Consider the following 17,365-nt stretch of genomic DNA (forward strand, 5'->3'; position numbering starts at 1 on the left):
CTTTTATGTATGAGAATGTCAGTAAACTTTTACGGCAAACGAAGTTGCTGGTAACACCTACAGCTAGTAAACTTACCTTGAGCCAAGACGAAGAAGACATAGACGGCCACGATGGATCCTGCACCCTGACTACACCAACGTCATTCTCATGAGATGGTATAGCACCAACTTCCTTATCAGCCATTGAAAGCAGGTAAGTAGTATAGTGGTTGAGGCCGAAGAAATCAGCTGTTCCTCTAATGAAATCCACCTCTTCTTTTGTGAACTCTGGCAATCTGGACCGGGTGTAATTCTGCTTTTTGCTCTTGGCATTCACTAAGTCTATCAATTGGGGAGGATAGTTGCCTGAGGGGGAGTATACCGGATGCGCGTACCAGCCCATCTGTGCAAGTGACATATGCGTAAAGAGGTGGTAAAATAAAGTTTAACACTAGATCTAAAGCATAGAGTTTTGTGGACAAACGGTTATGGTATCCCACTAAAAAAGTAAGGTCGTATATCCTAAATACCGCGGTCATGTATATTGGTCGGCAGAGAAACATGGTTCCGGTTCATTTAAACAAAAACCTTCGGAGATTCAGGTTTTTCTGCATGTCGTCGCTTCGGGTATTTTCCAATCCAGAATAACCGAGGAAGCAACCAGCAGTACCGCCGCAGAAGAATATTGGCTAGGTATTACTTGTAGAGCATAGAACCTGATATAATTAAATATGATGTGAGATTGTCACGGATCACAGGTTAGGAAATACATAGCCTTTTGTTTGTTAAAATAGGTTTACATAAATTAAGATTTAGTTAATAATGCCGGATCAAAGTCCATATCAAAAGGTAAAAATACGAGTATAATATGCTTGCAAATATAGACTAAGTGCTGGCAATTAAAGTATTTTCAAATAATAAAGATCCATAGCTCATAAAGCTATAGATTAATATCTTTATTATTCGAATATGAATTACTTTGATAAGACATAACAATATTATCAGTACAATCGGGAACATAATATACATAACTGCAAAGTAAATATTATGTTATTACACGACCTACATAAACCTGGATTAATCTAATGGCTATGAAAATACATGACTATGTTTATAATTATCATACAGTTTTGAGTTCTAATATTATAAAGATGAGTTACCTATATTTTGTTATTAAGAATAATATTTTTTTCAAGATTTTAAGCCAAATTATGTTGAAGTAAGAATAGCTGTAATACTTTTCATCGCATCTCGAACAGCTATTTATTTACTTTAAGGGAAATAGTTGTAAAATACTTACATGTGTGCTTAAATAAACCTCTACAGCTTCACGATCTCTGGCTGTATTGGATCTGGGTTCAGCCCAATTTGAATCCAATGACATTCCCAGCTTGCCTGTAAATGCAATTATAAATAGGTATCTAAGTACAAGCAAAAGAAAGCCATAAAAAGTAATCAATTAGTTTGTTGAATACCGAAATTGATACATATCAATACTACTAATAATATCTTATATGTTGTTAGCATATACCTACATGAAAACAAATTACTCGTAAAGATTATCAATACTAATTTTAAAAGTACCTATACAAAAGTAATAGAAATTAGTAATATAAAAAAGAATAGGACCACTCCATCTCTTTTCCGTGGATTTCATAAAAAGCAACTATGGGGCTAATAAACTTAGGATTTTTCTTATAGGCTATGGGTAAGCAACCTGTCACTATTTGAATCTCAATTGAATCATTAAGCCTAACAGCTGAACTTGACCTGTTAGACTTTCAAGACTGCTGGCTCTGTCTACCCCACAAGGGATATAGACGTTATTATAAGAATGATGAATGAATGAATTTTAAAAGTTCATGTTAAATAAGAAATTCACTTTATTTATGTATGTAAGTTCCTCCCTAACGCTAATTAGTCAAACATATGCAATATGCATAGCCCAGAAGGTAGGTTAGTTGTTTTAAACTAGTTTCTTACTTATTTCAATTTATTGATTCACAAAAAATATGTAAAAAAAAAACTTGGTCAAGGTAAACCGCAAAACATCATAGCGTGCTAAATCTTGATCCTTGGTAATCAACTTGACTAATACCACAGCTAACGCTATAAAATTATTGATCATTAGTTTTAATAATTTAACGTTATGTTGCTATGAGCAAAGAAATGGTAATTAAGTGAATAAATTAAGTGTGGCCAGATGCAGGTCTGATTGATAAGATACTACATAAACTACTTACTGCATTATTCTGAATATTTAAACAAGCATATTTACCACTATCTTACTTCGGTCAAAGACAGATCTAAGGCATGGACATATTATTAAGATGATAATCAGATCAATTCGTGTTTTGCAATAGAAACTCAGTCATTAGCTAAACCGACTGATCCATAAATAAATCAAACTATACAAGTAGGAATCGTGAGAATTTACCTCCAGTCTCGTTGTAGTGAGTCTTGAACATATGATACACATTAGCATGAGCCTTTAGAAGGTTATGCGTGCAAAGGTATTCCGCGATGCCGTGGCGATTCAATGCTGGCGCCCTGTAGGTTCCTCCATAGCCTTCCAGGCAAGTCTGCATGGGTTCGTTGAACGTCACCCAATACTTCACTTTGTGAGCAAAATGCTTGAATAGAACATTAGCATAGTCTGTATAATAATCGACGATGAGAGAGTTAGTCCAACCTCCTATATCCTGAATTTTCTGGGGCAAATCCCAATGGTAAATAGTAACCATCGGCGTTATGTTGTATCTTAACAATTCGTTTATGAGGTTATCGTAATACGCTATTCCGAGTGGATTTATATTATTGACAAATCCAGTGGGTAGTACTCTTGGCCATGAAATAGAGAATCGGTAGATGTTGACTCCTAACTCGTGTACCATTTCGGCGTCTCTCTTGTACAAATGGTAGGAGTTTGCGGCGACGTCTGCCGTTGACCCGTCTCGGACGAATGTTTTGTTAGTATGCACTAAATGATCCCATATACTTGGCGATTTACCTGCAAATAATAAAACAATTCTTTTGGAATCACACATGTGTGTCACACATCTTGTGTGATAATTATAATTTAATATAATTTTTGGGCATAATAATATTCATTTTTAAACGCTATTCTATAAAGCCAGTTTATACCTTATCGATATTCATGGTCAAGTTCAAGGCTTAAAGGAAAATTTGCTGATGCCTAGGCATCAATTAAATACATAATTTACCTATTGGTTACATTTAAGATAAAAAATATTTTCGATACTTATGTATCAACCTTGAAAATGTCTTTAAAATAATGAATGTAAAAACAATGGAGAGTTACAATCCTAATGATTTTATCTTTATAATTCACACGACTTGCTTATTGTATGTATTTACGACCTGTTATTATCAAAACATATAAACAGGGATATATGTAGTATATAGTAAGGTAATGAAGTTATGATCCTATGCTTTCGTGATTGGAATAAAATTCCTATAGATAATTATTAAAATCTGACATAGGGTAAATTACAAGCCGCACTTTTGCTTGTCCTTGACTTAAGAATTGTGAAATTTTAAACTTAGGAAATCCTATTGTACCTTGGTTTTTGCCTGCTTTCTGCACATTGCACAGAGCATGATGAGAAAAGAACTTTCTCTGATTGGTCTGGGTCTTAGATGTCTATCTATCTAAGTATTTATTATATAATATAGTATCGTTGAGTTAGTATCTCCTAACACAAGTTTCGAACTTATTTCGTGGCTAACTCAATCTGTGTAATTTGTCCCGTATATATTTATTTATTATTTTAAAATTTTTTGCTTGTTTCAATTACTTAAGATGTTATTATTTGTCTTCATTTATTTTAATATCAATGATCGTAAACTACGCATATGATAGTGCGTACTGATGAACTCACCATCTTCGTCCCAAGCGCCTTCAATTTGCACAGCTGCAGTAGACACACCAAACACGAAGTCTTTTGGAAATGTGTAATTACTCTTTTCTCCTCCAGCTAAGGTGTCAAGTTCTGCATTTCTGAAACAACAAAAGAACATCATTTTCCAAAATCGAATGACAACAATAATGACTTCTCCTTAGGACACACTAATAATAAGTCCAAATAAATGTATGTTCTTAGATTTTAGATGGATTGATTTTTTTATTCATTTTTTGCAACTGTTTATTTTAGCAGTACCTAACATTGGTGTAATCAACTGTTTGTGTTAATTCACACAGATTTCTGAGTCTCATTTTAACAGCCCAAATGGATATGGCGGGATGTACGGAGTTACACGCAGCCGAAAAGATATTTTTTTATCAATTTGATAAATACTCTTTATGTACTACCAATTGAGGCATTAAATGCTTAGAGAAGTCAAATCTTTTATTTTATTTGAAAAGCAATTATTTTCAATTACAATACAAATAAAGCAATCAAGCATTTACTGCGTCTCATAAAAAAATTTGAATCCGTGGTAATTCCGTGGTGATTATCACGACTTTGTCAGTCTACCAAAGGACAAAATTATCTCTAAGTATACAGATTCTATATTCGTATAATACAGAAAATACCTCTAGGTGGAACATACAAAAAATGAGTAACTACCTGGATCTCATAAAAAAGCGCGTACAAAAAATATGCATGGCAAGTATGTTTCTCAAAATGTAATGACGACATACAATTGGCTCGTGCATACACTTTGCTTATAACAATTTCAACACTAAACTTTATGACTTTGTCCATACATCACAAAATTCATAAGTTTATGTGTAGGTTTATCCTCTCATACTGAATTCAGCACAACATATTTATGCATCATGAAGAAAGATTCATTTTTGCCTTTATAACATACAGGATTTTAAATGCAATAGGAAAAGTTATCACCAGTTTGCGCCACTTGCCGATGCGGTTAGAATTTCTGCACCGCCTCACAGCCTCAGAGAGGGTATACTTATTTATACTCATATTATCAACTGTCAACCCATTGCATCAAGCAGAAAAATAAACAAGTTTACTTATCAACCACCAAATTTAGAGAATACGATTTGACACGGTGTCGAAACTAGAGACCTTATATATAAACGCTCCCTTTGAGTTGGTACCCCCAATATGTTTGTTTATTGGAACTTCTTAGTTTCACATAAAAAACCAATTACCAAACAGTTAATGGATTTTAAAAAAATATGTACAATTACGGACTTATCCCATTTGTTTCTTCTCGCGAACACCTACACTGGACCATGAATAAAATCTAGCTTTGTAATGTTATTTATATGTATAAATACACCACAAAGGAACACGTGTATGAAGCGAACATCTATACAACGTTACAAGTACTAATTTGTGTGGCCTTTGTAGTGAAATGAGCATGAAAGTCAATTTAATCCTTTGTATAGGATTATGTGACGTGACTTCTATTCCTTTATGCCCCAGACTAGCAAAACGCACATTACTTCAGAATAATCAGAATTATGGGATAAAGCTCATTAAAGGCAGCGGTCATGTGAGTATGAGGGAGTAGGGGACAACTGTAGACCTCGTAGTGGAAAACCCTAGCCAAAGACTAGATACGGGCAAACGTGGATACAGGTACACCCTAAGATGTACTGGCTTGGCGCCGAATTACGAGGAAGGCCGACTCCAAATTGGGAACAAGCACGGAAGAAGAAGAGCAATCCTTGTTGCAAATTTTTATAACGCAAAACTAACGTAGTTATTACATTTTGAATTTAAACTAGATGACCTTTGTCTGTGATTGTGATGTTGAAGTTAAATACAAATTGAATAAGAGATGGACAGAGATGAAAATACAATCCTGATACCTTTTATCTACATCAAGTGTTTTGGTGTAACATTATTGTTAACTGGCAATATCTAAACCTTGACACGATTACTTAAGTACCTATCTAGACAGATTTATTGTAGCTAACTGAATATTGTAAACCAGTTCAGTATTTCTTAATGTTTGGTGTATCTGCAGACTTTGTACCGATGTAGAGATTATGTTTAAACGTGGTTGTAAAGAGACCGGTCACAATGTCCATAAAACTTAATTTTTTTCAGACTATTATCAATGATATCTTCCTATTCCACAAGATTTCTTCCTGGATATATCGTTAGTTCCTAATTACTTACAAATTTGTTACATCAAGGCAAAGTCACTCAAGACAGTCGAACGCAGAAACTTTCCAAAGCTTTTCACGACATTTCAAACTGCCCTACAAGGTTTATGGAATTCCTACATTTCAAACAACTTACTTTAGCTTTAATTTGCAAATAATTAGATGCATTCGATTAAAATTTAGCATTCTAGAGATTATAACCGTTAACTTAAATCACATATATCCTATATATTAATAATATATCCGTACCTCATATTTAGTCTTATTACTTATTTATTAACCTACATGATAGCTTCATCAATCTGATTTACTTAAACATTGTGTGAAATACTATTACATTACCTAACCTTTACTATGATAGTTAATTATTTTAGACAATCCAATATGTGTCTTTCTAATTGCAATTTTTGAAAATCTTAATGTTCTTGTTTTGCAAAAGTGGGATTACGCAATGATTTTTTGCAACCATTACAAATTGTAGACTGTATTGTATAGTTTGGACAAAGCCGGTTTGAATATTTGCAAAAAATTCACCGTCTAACAACTCTCTCTCTGATTATTTTGTTCTTTTTCTTCAATGACTGTTTAATTTGCTACCATAATTACTTTTCATTTTAAAGACGCTTGCGACATCAATGCTTGTAAAGGCAGCTTCGTGAAGTTTGAACATCTGTTACCCAGTCTACCAAAAGACATGATATTTTCTGAACTCAAGTTTTTTTTTAATATCCTAATCGATAGGATAGTTCTAAGAAGATGTTATAACTTAATACTGAACTATGTCCTTGGCATTTTTTTTCTTCCTTTAGTTTTTATTTAATGTCAGTTAGTTTGAGAATTACGTGTAACAAAACTTCTTAAACTGAGTAAATAAATCTTACCCAGTTACATATCCGTTCTGTACCTAAGTATAATTCATCAAGTTATTTTTTTGTCGACAAAATGATCTCAGATTAAATCACTGAGACAAAAAAAAACAATTAATTAGATACCCAGTAGTTTAAAGGGCCGTAAACCGTAGCGATTTTACCTTTACAAGAAATGTGACCTCAAACTGTATATTTTTCTCAGGTATTTTTACATTTCAAGTCATGGCCCTTGCGTTGACTGTCAAGGTTGGGTAAGTCAGTATCGGTTATGTCACAAATGGTCACATTATTTCAATTCTTGAATCCAGATAAATTTCAGGAGCTGTCTATGACCATGATCGTGGAGTAGGTTGGTCCTTTTTTTTACACAAAGGGACTCCTGTCTATGACCTCCGTTATCTTGCAGGGTAACCTAACCCAATTTGGGTCATGGTTACACATCCGGTTGCCTGAATTAATGCACATTTCCTCGCACTACGTTTTTCCTCTTCACAGAAGCTACTTATTTCTTAGTAAGGGAAATAAGAGCATAATAAAAAAGGAAAATCTATAATATAAATATAATTCTCGCAAAATCTATTTTTATGAAACTTTACAATAACATACCATGTACTTGTTAGCAATATGTGTGCGGAAGCTAGTATAAATAAACTTTCATGTGTAATATTGATCTGTACCTATACATACTTTTGATGGAGACTTTAGAAAAAAAACATTGTAGAGAAGGTCTTCCAGAAGCAAGTACGCGTTACCCTTGAATTACTTCTCGCGACGCGACGTCACCAGGAATTACGTGTATAAAGTGCTTAATATGTGCGTACATTACCACGCACGGTCACATTTGCGATCAGCTGGCGACTTGCTCACCTTTCAAGGCCGCAGAACATTGAACTAGCTCCATTTCGCAACTTACTATACTCCGACAATGCACGTCCGCCACTCATCACTCAAAATGAGACATGAATGGACCATTTGCCATTGTTCCATATTGGCTCTTTGTCCGAGAACAGGCGACTCTTTAAATGAATCATTTATGCTTATTTTCAGTAAAATTTTAACAATTACCCGCTGAAATGTACTGAAACTACACCACATCGAAACTCCTGAATATTCGCTAACTTTTAATATAACAATAACAGAATTCTTACTTCTTAGGTAAGTACTTTTTATTTTTTACTATCTAATCTACTCATCTTATTCATATTGAATTAGATTCTTCTATAACAAGTTTTATACGCACATATTTACAGCAGATGCAATAAGCAATAAGTAGGTACATAGGATTATTGCATTTTTCATAATATAGCAAATATTAATTTGGTTTAGGAAAGTACTCGCGTTGTTCACATCGATTAAGTAAAAATATTTTGATACCTAAATCGAATTGGCAAGTCATATTGAAATAATACTCGTATAACCGTAACTGAGTTGATAATGAAAATAAATCAAAAAATTAGAATGTAGGTTATTACGTTCGTTATTATATAAATTAAAATAATATTCCTTGTCAACTTTTTTTTTGTGTAACTAATAAATCGAAGCCTTGAGTCGTTTTCGTCAACTCATTCATAGACAGCTATTTTTACTCACTACTTAAGTATAACTTGTTACATAATAAATTGCCAAACCCCTGAATAACTTTCTCTGCCCAACTTCAATATTCAATTATGTACTAATAATTAATACAGGTAATTATTTTTCTAATCAGAAATATTTATATAATACAGTTGAACGTGGCCTTTCTATCTTTACGAAACTATTGTCCCTATCTACCCCGTAGGAGATAGTAATGTTAAAATAAATGAAATGCTAAAGAAACCTTAATATTACTTTTTTTAATCGTGGAAAATATGAATGACGATGGCGAAGTCCGAGACAGGTCAATAACGAAACGGGAGATGAAATCAGAACTTGGCTAGAATCTATTGTCTTTCTCTTTATCCTCCAGAGTAAACAAAATTGGGCAGGCACGTGAGAAGGAACTTCATTTGACGAAATTTATAATTTAACGAGGGCAAAAAAACTTACAAATCCTCCGCTAAATTAACCCTTAGAATTATATGCACGAACGTTATAATGACCAACGTCTGTTCTCCTTTTACGTTATGTTAATTTTAATCATTATCAAAGTACAGTCAGATCGGACAACACTTCCGTAAGGATAACCTTCCATTCTCATACATTTAATGACAAAGTTTCCTTCAAGCAAAACACTCTCTTTTGCAAGCGCTTGCTTACTTTTAAAGATATTTTATTAATAACCAATATTTATTGATATTTCTTTCAGGTCATTCTCGAGGTTAAGAAAGTTTAAGTGTTTTTTATACAGACGTGTAATTATTTATCTATATTTTAACGTACTAGAAACATTGATAAAGTTTTCTGTGCGGAAACAGCTAAGTACTCACTTACTTAGATTTTTATATTTCGATAATACTATGTAAATTATACATTTTGCCATTCAAATTAGTTAAAAAAGGCCTAAAGTTATTTTAGTTTTTTACTACAAGCAGCCCGCCATGGCTTCGCCTTTGGTAAATACGTCGCCTGAAATACAAACAATCTTTATAAGCTTTACCACTTTATATAATTAGTAAGTATAGATTATATGCCACGCATGGACATTAACATTATTGGTGAAACTTTTTATTCTCATTAAAAACCATGGTCATTATTCCACGTGGAAAACCCAATGCGTTTAACCGCCAGGGCTGTCCCTCAGCCAATTACTCAGTCTCATATGTCAATTTCTTATTGCACACCTCAATTTATTAATGAAATAGATCGTTAGCTACGATTTTCCTTGTAATTTGTTATATTTTAAGCGATTGTATTTACATAACTGGGAAAATAAATTTTAATTTTTATATGATCACATTACCTACATGGGTAGGTATACTTTAAATAATATATTTCGTACTCTTAGACAAAATGATAAACAATTTTGAAACAAAAATGTAAATGACAGACATTTACTTATTTTTTTTTTTCAAAGCGTTCAATTGACGGAAGTAGAAGCTATGCCTATGGTTTACTTCGAAGTTACCTTATAAGTCATACGTGACCTACAAAATGCTTACAAATGAATTCACTGTATCGCTAATTACACAAATAACAATCATATCTATTCTATTTAAAACAGTTAAATTGATTACAAGTAATTTTATAAACAGTTTTTATGTAAATCCCATTATCGCAAATAAAAAATTACTCATATAAAAAAATGGCAAAAACTATATATCTATTTTATAACGCTAAGTTGTTTAATATCTCCGTCCGTATAAAACCAAAACTCTCAAATTTCCCTTGTCCGTGAATTGAAGTAAAAGTAGCATTAGGTATATCCATTTGCAAGGTTTATACATATCCGCACCAAGTTTCAGCAAAATCGGTTCAGTGGTATTAACTGTGAAGAGATAAACTCACTTATTCTTCGCGTTTATTAGTTGGGATTGACTATATTGATTGCTATTAATATTAATTATGTCACTCAAAGCTAAAAAATCATGAGCTTATGCATCTTCTATAAATATGTAATAATATAATTGAACTTAGAAAAATATAGGCAGCACCCAGTCTAACAACATCTTTTTTCTCCGTAACTTGGTTTTTTGAAAAATTACATAGGTACATAATTATGGTCACGTCTATATCCCTTGTGGGGTTGACAGAGCCAACAGTCTCGAAAAGACTGATCGGCCACGTTCAGCTATTTGGCTTAATGATAGAATTGAGATTCAAATAGTGACTGGTTGCTAGCCCATCGCCTTAAAAAAAGGAATCCCAAGTTTGTAAGCCTATCCCTTAGTCGCCTTTTACGACATCCATGGGAAAGAGATGGAGTGGGCCTATTATTTTTTTTATTGGTGCCGAAAACCACACGGCACATTCATATTTTTTTAGGTAAGTATGTGTACTGAAAATTTCATAACTTTCTGTTTACAACCAAGTTAATATACCTACATAAATCACGCCTCTTTCCCACAGGGGTAAGCATCACTACATGTTTCCACTTGCCAAGATCCTGGCCCACGTTTTACGCTTCATCAAAACAAACAACGAACATTTAGAAGCTAAGTTTCATTAAACAATTTCAATTATTTGTAATTAAGTGTTCCTTTTGGGCTTGAGGCTTAAATTTTCTAAATATTCAAAAGCGATTATTTTTTCGATGTCATTTTGTCAAATGGAAAAGCTTTCATTGATCTCTCAACAAAATCTAGGTCTAGTTTTTGCCTTTTGTCATATTTTTGTCAATGTTTAATACTTATCTATGCACATAAAACTTCTACTTTTATTACCTAACTACTTTCCTTCACTTATCTGAAGTTGCTTTATATAGATGCGACTAAGTTAGTCTAAGAAGTAAATTAATTCACTTTTCGTAATTTTGATAAGCAGACTTACAACCTCCTTTTATTATCTATACCATTAATTCAAGTAAATTTAAAGGTCGTCGCTTACGATTAATGTGGTTCTTTTTAATTTACTTTTGTATTATTTGAAGGCCAATACAGATACTCGAAAACCTTGCTGTTCAGCTCTGGATAGATATGCAACGTGTTTTTAATTGCTATTTAATTATTCCATAATCTTTGAGTTATTATGTTTTATCTCCGAGAATCGTGTAATTGTATCGGATTTAATTGTATGTAGGTAACATACTAGAGATTGTTTTGTTAGCTTTTGTTTACAAGTATATAACACCTGTTCTAACATTATTGTTATAATTCAATCCATATAGGTACTTATAAAAGTGTTTTTTTTTTACAAAACAACAAAGTCATTTTTTCAGACTTAAGTCTGCCTGCTTGTAATAGCTAAACTCTGAAACAGCTGAGATTTTTGTTAACAGCTGAAACAATAAGTTTTTTACCAATCAGAATTTGTCCTCCATGGAAAGGTGCCCGGGGTTTGCTATGATCATGATTCTAGAGTAAGTCAGGTGATTACACTAAACGATACACATCTTAGCCCAGTCATTATGTTGACAGAGAAATCTAACCAACTAGGATCGTGTTAGTTTCCCTAGGTGAAACTACTTAGCCAGCTACCCCTAGCCACAGCTTCCTCTAAGGACCACACAAAATGATCTAGTCAGCTTCCTCCTACGACGAAAGAAGCTGTGACTAGGAGTAAGTGAATAAGTGAAGTTGTAAGTAACGTTAACCAAGTACCTTAATGAGAAAATAACATTCGAAAAACCGCAGGAAACAACTGGTATAAATGTTTTATTACTTAGTTAAAGACAATAATGTGCTTTGTCTGTTCCGTCCTCCTGTATTATCGGATGAAAATAGTGATAAGTTGATAATAAAAGTAAGATTATTGAAATCTTAAATACATATATGTATGTCTCTCTTTCAAAATGATAGCAAAGTATTTTTTTCTCCCGTGCTACGCAAAAAGAGGCATGTAACTATTTGTGAAACGTTTTGGCAATTCTTACGGTCGATCATCATTTTCATTGCCTTTAACCGCTCCCTGGTTTTGAGGATTTGAACCTGAGAAATAAGAAAACAACCCAGGTATTCGCCATGCAGGGAGAGAGCGTTTTAAAAACTCCTGCGAATTCTCCTTAATCAATTCAACTCATGCTGCAGTGCAGTTTGTTGCCGCTTTTTCTACACTGACGATTTGGAGGCGGCACAAAACTTGGTTTTAAGTAATTTATTCGACGTCAACAAATTGTGAAACCAAAACCATATTATGACAGTTATAAAGTGATATTCGAAATGTCCCTTAAATTCTGAATATTTTTTAATTTTACTCATATATTCCTGATACTTATACTTAATTATTTCTCACGAAATATATATGATTCTTGAAGTCCCCACAGGACAAAATCAATGCATTTTTCGATAAATCTAATCCCATAGTTTCTGTGAATAATTTACACATCCAGATGTGGAAATACCTAATAGCGAGTTTCGACCGTCTCTTATCATTCTTCTAATAAATCTCTTTGTTAACAAAGTTCTATCAAATAAAATAATAATTTACTCACCCATTGCAGAAAAATGCGAAAATTAATACGTATTTTACTAACTCCATTTTCTATTACCACTAAAAATATCACTAAATATCACTGTAAAAATTAGGAATGTTAAGTTTAATTGATTTGAATAAGTGCTAGAATTACATCGCCGTTGTGTAGCGTCGGTAATAATTGTCGTTACTAAGTGATTGTCAAACTGTAAGGTCGAAGTAGAAGGTTTTGTAGGCGAACGTGTGGTATGCGCCGTGGTCTACCGCGCACTGTCTTGGCGACGCAGGCGCAGCTTAACTCGACGTGCATTTATTAAATAAAATTGGTGTTGATTTGACTGACAGGTAATAATCAAATAGGTATTAAGAATTTGCTGATAACAGAAGTGAGAAAAAGACAAGTGGCGAAGATGTGTCGAAAAGTGAAATAAGGACCCCAAAGCATAGCATAATGGAACTGCAACCGGGAACGTGGAAAGATGAGAGAGAAATTTTGTTAGTAGAAATGATTCAGTAATTCAATTCATTTTTTTTGATAGATGTTAATTCTCACATTAAACAATCAAAAGCAAAAATTTAAGTCGTAAAATATAAATGAGCAAGGTAACATTTGAAATATCGTGGTAGTTTTTCAGCACCAAAGATAATAGAATACACTAGCTGTTGCCCGCGACTTCGTCCGCGTAAAGTTCGAGTTGAATCTTAATCATACAGTCAGATACAGACAGACAGACAAAAAATGTAAAAACAAAATTCTCTATCCGTTTCAGTCAAAATATTTAATGTACAGACAAAATATTTTTACCGTTTTATTATATGTAGTAATTTGATTTTCAATGTTTTTAAATAAAATACTAAAACAACACAAAAAAAATATTTTTATTAAAAATTAATACATATCTTGTTTTTGTTGGGACTCGAACTTGGACCGCCAACTTCACAGTCTCACGCGCTAACCACTGGACCATCGAAGCCGTTGCGATGGTGTCGAAATTAAAGTAGACTACATACATATGGTCACGTCTATATCCCTTGCGGGGCAGACAGAGCCAAAAGTCTTGCAAAGACTGAATGGCCACAGCTATTTGGCTTAATGATAGAATTGAGATTCAAATAGTGACAGGTTGCTAGCCCATCGCCTAAAAAAGAATCCCAAGATTATAAGCCTATCCCTTAGTCGCCTTTTACGACATCCATGGGAAAGGGATGGAGTGGTCCTATTCTTTTTTTGAATTGGTGCTGGGAACCACACGGCACTGCTGGGAACCACATGGCACACGGTTAAATAAATTATATTCGTTATTAGATTTTTTTAAGATATAGACATATTATTTTATATTTACCCAAGTTTCTTAAGTCAAAAACATTTTTAGCGGAATCCTGCTTAATACATTTAACTAGTAATTTTAACTATTAAAAGATGTAGAGCCAGATGGCTCTACATCTTTTAAAGGTATTTTATAGGATATTATTTTAATTAAGAAAATTAAGTTAAAATTCCAATAAGTAATAAAAATAACAATTAGTAATAAAAATAACAATTTAAACGGGTCCCACAAATATGATTTGAATGTTTTTCTGTGCTCTTGATGAAGTCAAACATCGTCAGTACATCTATGATGAAAACTGTCGGCTTCGTCAGCGTAGCTTCACTTACATCAGACTGCAGTCACTGACTACCTGATTCTTCCACTCACTAAGTAATAGGTCACCGAAACTAACATCCGCCAGTACAATAATACAAACAACCACGTCTTCATCCCTCACATCTTTAGTCAGAGCCAACGGTCTCGCAAAGACTGAGAGACCACGTTCAACTGTATGGCTTAATGGTCTTATTGAGATTCAAATAGTGCCAGGGTGCCATGGTGCTGGCCCATTGCCTTAAAGAAGAATACCAAGTTTATTGTGATGGTTGTAAAGTATGGCTGGCGTAGCGAAGAAGAGTATATCACTCTTCTTCGCTACGCCAGCCATGCCAATAAAATTGCTAAGCCTTGAGAAGAAGAATGTATTCTACATTCTTCTTCTCAAGGCTTAGCAATTTTATGTCTTTCTGGACGTTAGTCAGCCATTGGGTACGAGATATTCTTTAATTCTAAATTGTTTGCTAAAATGATATAAGTAACGGGATTGTCTCCGGTAACATAATATAGATAATATTGGATAGTATATTTACAAAAATCTGTAAATGATCATGAGTTCATGACCCAATAATTTTCAAAATTACCGTAATTACTGCCTATGTGACGCTTGGCGTGCCCCACTGTAGTTTTGATGAATTATTGTTAAAACATGATTGACATAAAACAGGCAATCCATCCTAATTAGTTATTCAAGTAGGTAGCAATTGTGTTAAATTGTGTCAAGAACAAATATGTCAAGTTTGCTATGAATTGTTTCTCATGAAATGAACCCAGATCTATTCGGCAGAATAAAAGCAGATTCTTAAACATTGTAATTATGCCAAGGTTCACGGCACGTAAGTCGAACCAAAATTCTATTAGGTAGATAGAAAGGCTACTGCGCATCTCGGAAGTGTCAAATTCTAGGACCAACTTATATGCCGGGTGGGGCATCTTTATTCACTTATTCCTGGCAGAGCATATTATTCTAAGGATATCAAAAGTGTACCAAGCCACCATAGAGCCATACGCAGCACAATCTTCGTCATGGCCTCCACCTGAATATTCGCAAACTCCTTTTCTGACCAAGTCATTTACAGATCCCTCTCCCGATGTTGACTTTTTATTAATCGAAATTACGCTTATTTCTATATTCATCCTCAATTACCACATCTTTTTAGAAAATTTTTATTTTTATTTTCTCTCTATTCTAAATATCCAATGAAATAAAATAGAGCAAAAGCCATTTCTTGCAGGCGGTTGCTTGTAAGACATTGCTTTTGCTCTATTTTATAACGTGTTACGAGATACTAACGACGATACTATATTATAAAATAAATACTTATATAGATAAATATCCAAGACCCAAACCAAACAGAAAAAGTTCTTTTCTCATCATGCCTTAGCCGGGATTCGAACCCGGGACCTCCGGTGTCACAGACAAGCGTACTTTCACTGCACCACAGAGGCCGTCATCTACACTAATATTATAAAGAGGAAAACTTTGTTTGTTTGGTTGTAATGAATAGGCTCAATAACTACTGGACCGATTATAAAAATTCTTTCACCATTCGAAAGCTACATTATCCACGAGTAACATAGACTATATTTTATTTTGGAAAAAATAGGGTTCCGTAATATATTTGGATTTTTCGGACACAAACTGAAAAAAATCAACCAAAAAGTTACTTATTTTCCGTACGCTGCCTAAACTACAAAAGATAGAACCATAAAATGTTTTAATTAATTGTAGATCTTATAAATATCTACAAAAAAGTCCGCGACACACCGTACCTATCTATGTCGAGTGAGGCACAACAACCACATTTTTATTTAAAAATCTTGAATTTTTTTTTGGTCTACATTTAAACGCGTTTTTTTTTTACTCATGCTATTAATCCTTATCAAATTAAATAATTTCATCAATAAGCACAGTTTATGTAGATAATATTTGGTCTTTGAATGATTAAAATTGGACGTTTGGTTTTGAAGTTTTGGTGAAATTTAAATATTACGATTTCTGCTGCACGGCCCGTTGCGAAGTGAGCAAGACTTAGTTAGCCGCTTTGCGGGCGGTCCTTTAGTTAGTTCTAAATTATTTATTTATCGGCTGTGCATCCGTGCGAAGCCAGGGCGGGTCGCTAGTACTTAATAAAAGTGATAATCGATCTTTGAATATGTATCCTTAGATCATTCTAAGTAAAGAAAGAAAGAAAGAAAGAAAAATCTTTATTTGGCGCAAGATGTAACATAACATTTTCATTCTTAAACATAGAAATAAAAATAAAAAAAAAATACATGATGCGACCAAAAGGGTATGTACCGTATCAAAATACCTACACAGCAGAATTAACTATTTTAAATATGTAATTAAAGCCACGTTCTTAATTTTTTCTAGTTCGAAATCCCTAAGAGTGGAAAACGTTTTCGAAAAAAGCAGCTCGAGTTACCACAGTATGAAAGAATTTTTTAATAATTCGGTACTGTACAACGAAAGGTTGAGATACCCGAAGGTATACACAAAAAAAAATTCAAGAAACACTGTGCCCTAAGCAAAGTCTGGCCTAATATCGGGTACTAGCTGTGCCCGCGACTTCGTCCGCGTGGAATAGTTATTTTGGGCATCATATTTATTTTTGCAAACATCCTCCTCGGCTTTATCAATTATAGGGTCACGCGGTTACGCGTATTAGAAAGAACGCTGGTTCGCCGTATTAAATGTTTCGCTGCAAATTGCTTATAACGACTATATCTCAAAACCTATTCGTCTGATTTATATACTGTAAATGGCAATT

General features: G+C 33.7%; 1 protein-coding gene across 1 annotated transcript in view; it reads right to left on the reverse strand.

Moving 5' to 3' along the window:
* Positions 1–13,255, reverse strand: part of LOC106138192 (myrosinase 1) — a 15,877-nt gene extending 2,622 nt beyond the window's left edge. Inside the window, exons 1-5 of the mRNA XM_013339276.2 lie at positions 12,965–13,255; positions 3,882–4,000; positions 2,417–2,989; positions 1,280–1,374; positions 77–382 (exon numbers count right to left, since the gene is read on the reverse strand). Of these exons, the coding sequence (XP_013194730.1) occupies positions 77–382; positions 1,280–1,374; positions 2,417–2,989; positions 3,882–4,000; positions 12,965–13,011 (1,140 nt within the window). The 5' untranslated portion in view covers positions 13,012–13,255. The remainder of the gene's footprint in view (positions 1–76; positions 383–1,279; positions 1,375–2,416; positions 2,990–3,881; positions 4,001–12,964) is intronic.
* Positions 13,256–17,365: the final 4,110 nt, after the last annotated feature.

Source organism: Amyelois transitella, chromosome 3 (assembly GCF_032362555.1).
Source record: "Amyelois transitella isolate CPQ chromosome 3, ilAmyTran1.1, whole genome shotgun sequence".
NCBI classification, from domain to species: Eukaryota; Metazoa; Arthropoda; class Insecta; order Lepidoptera; family Pyralidae; genus Amyelois; species Amyelois transitella.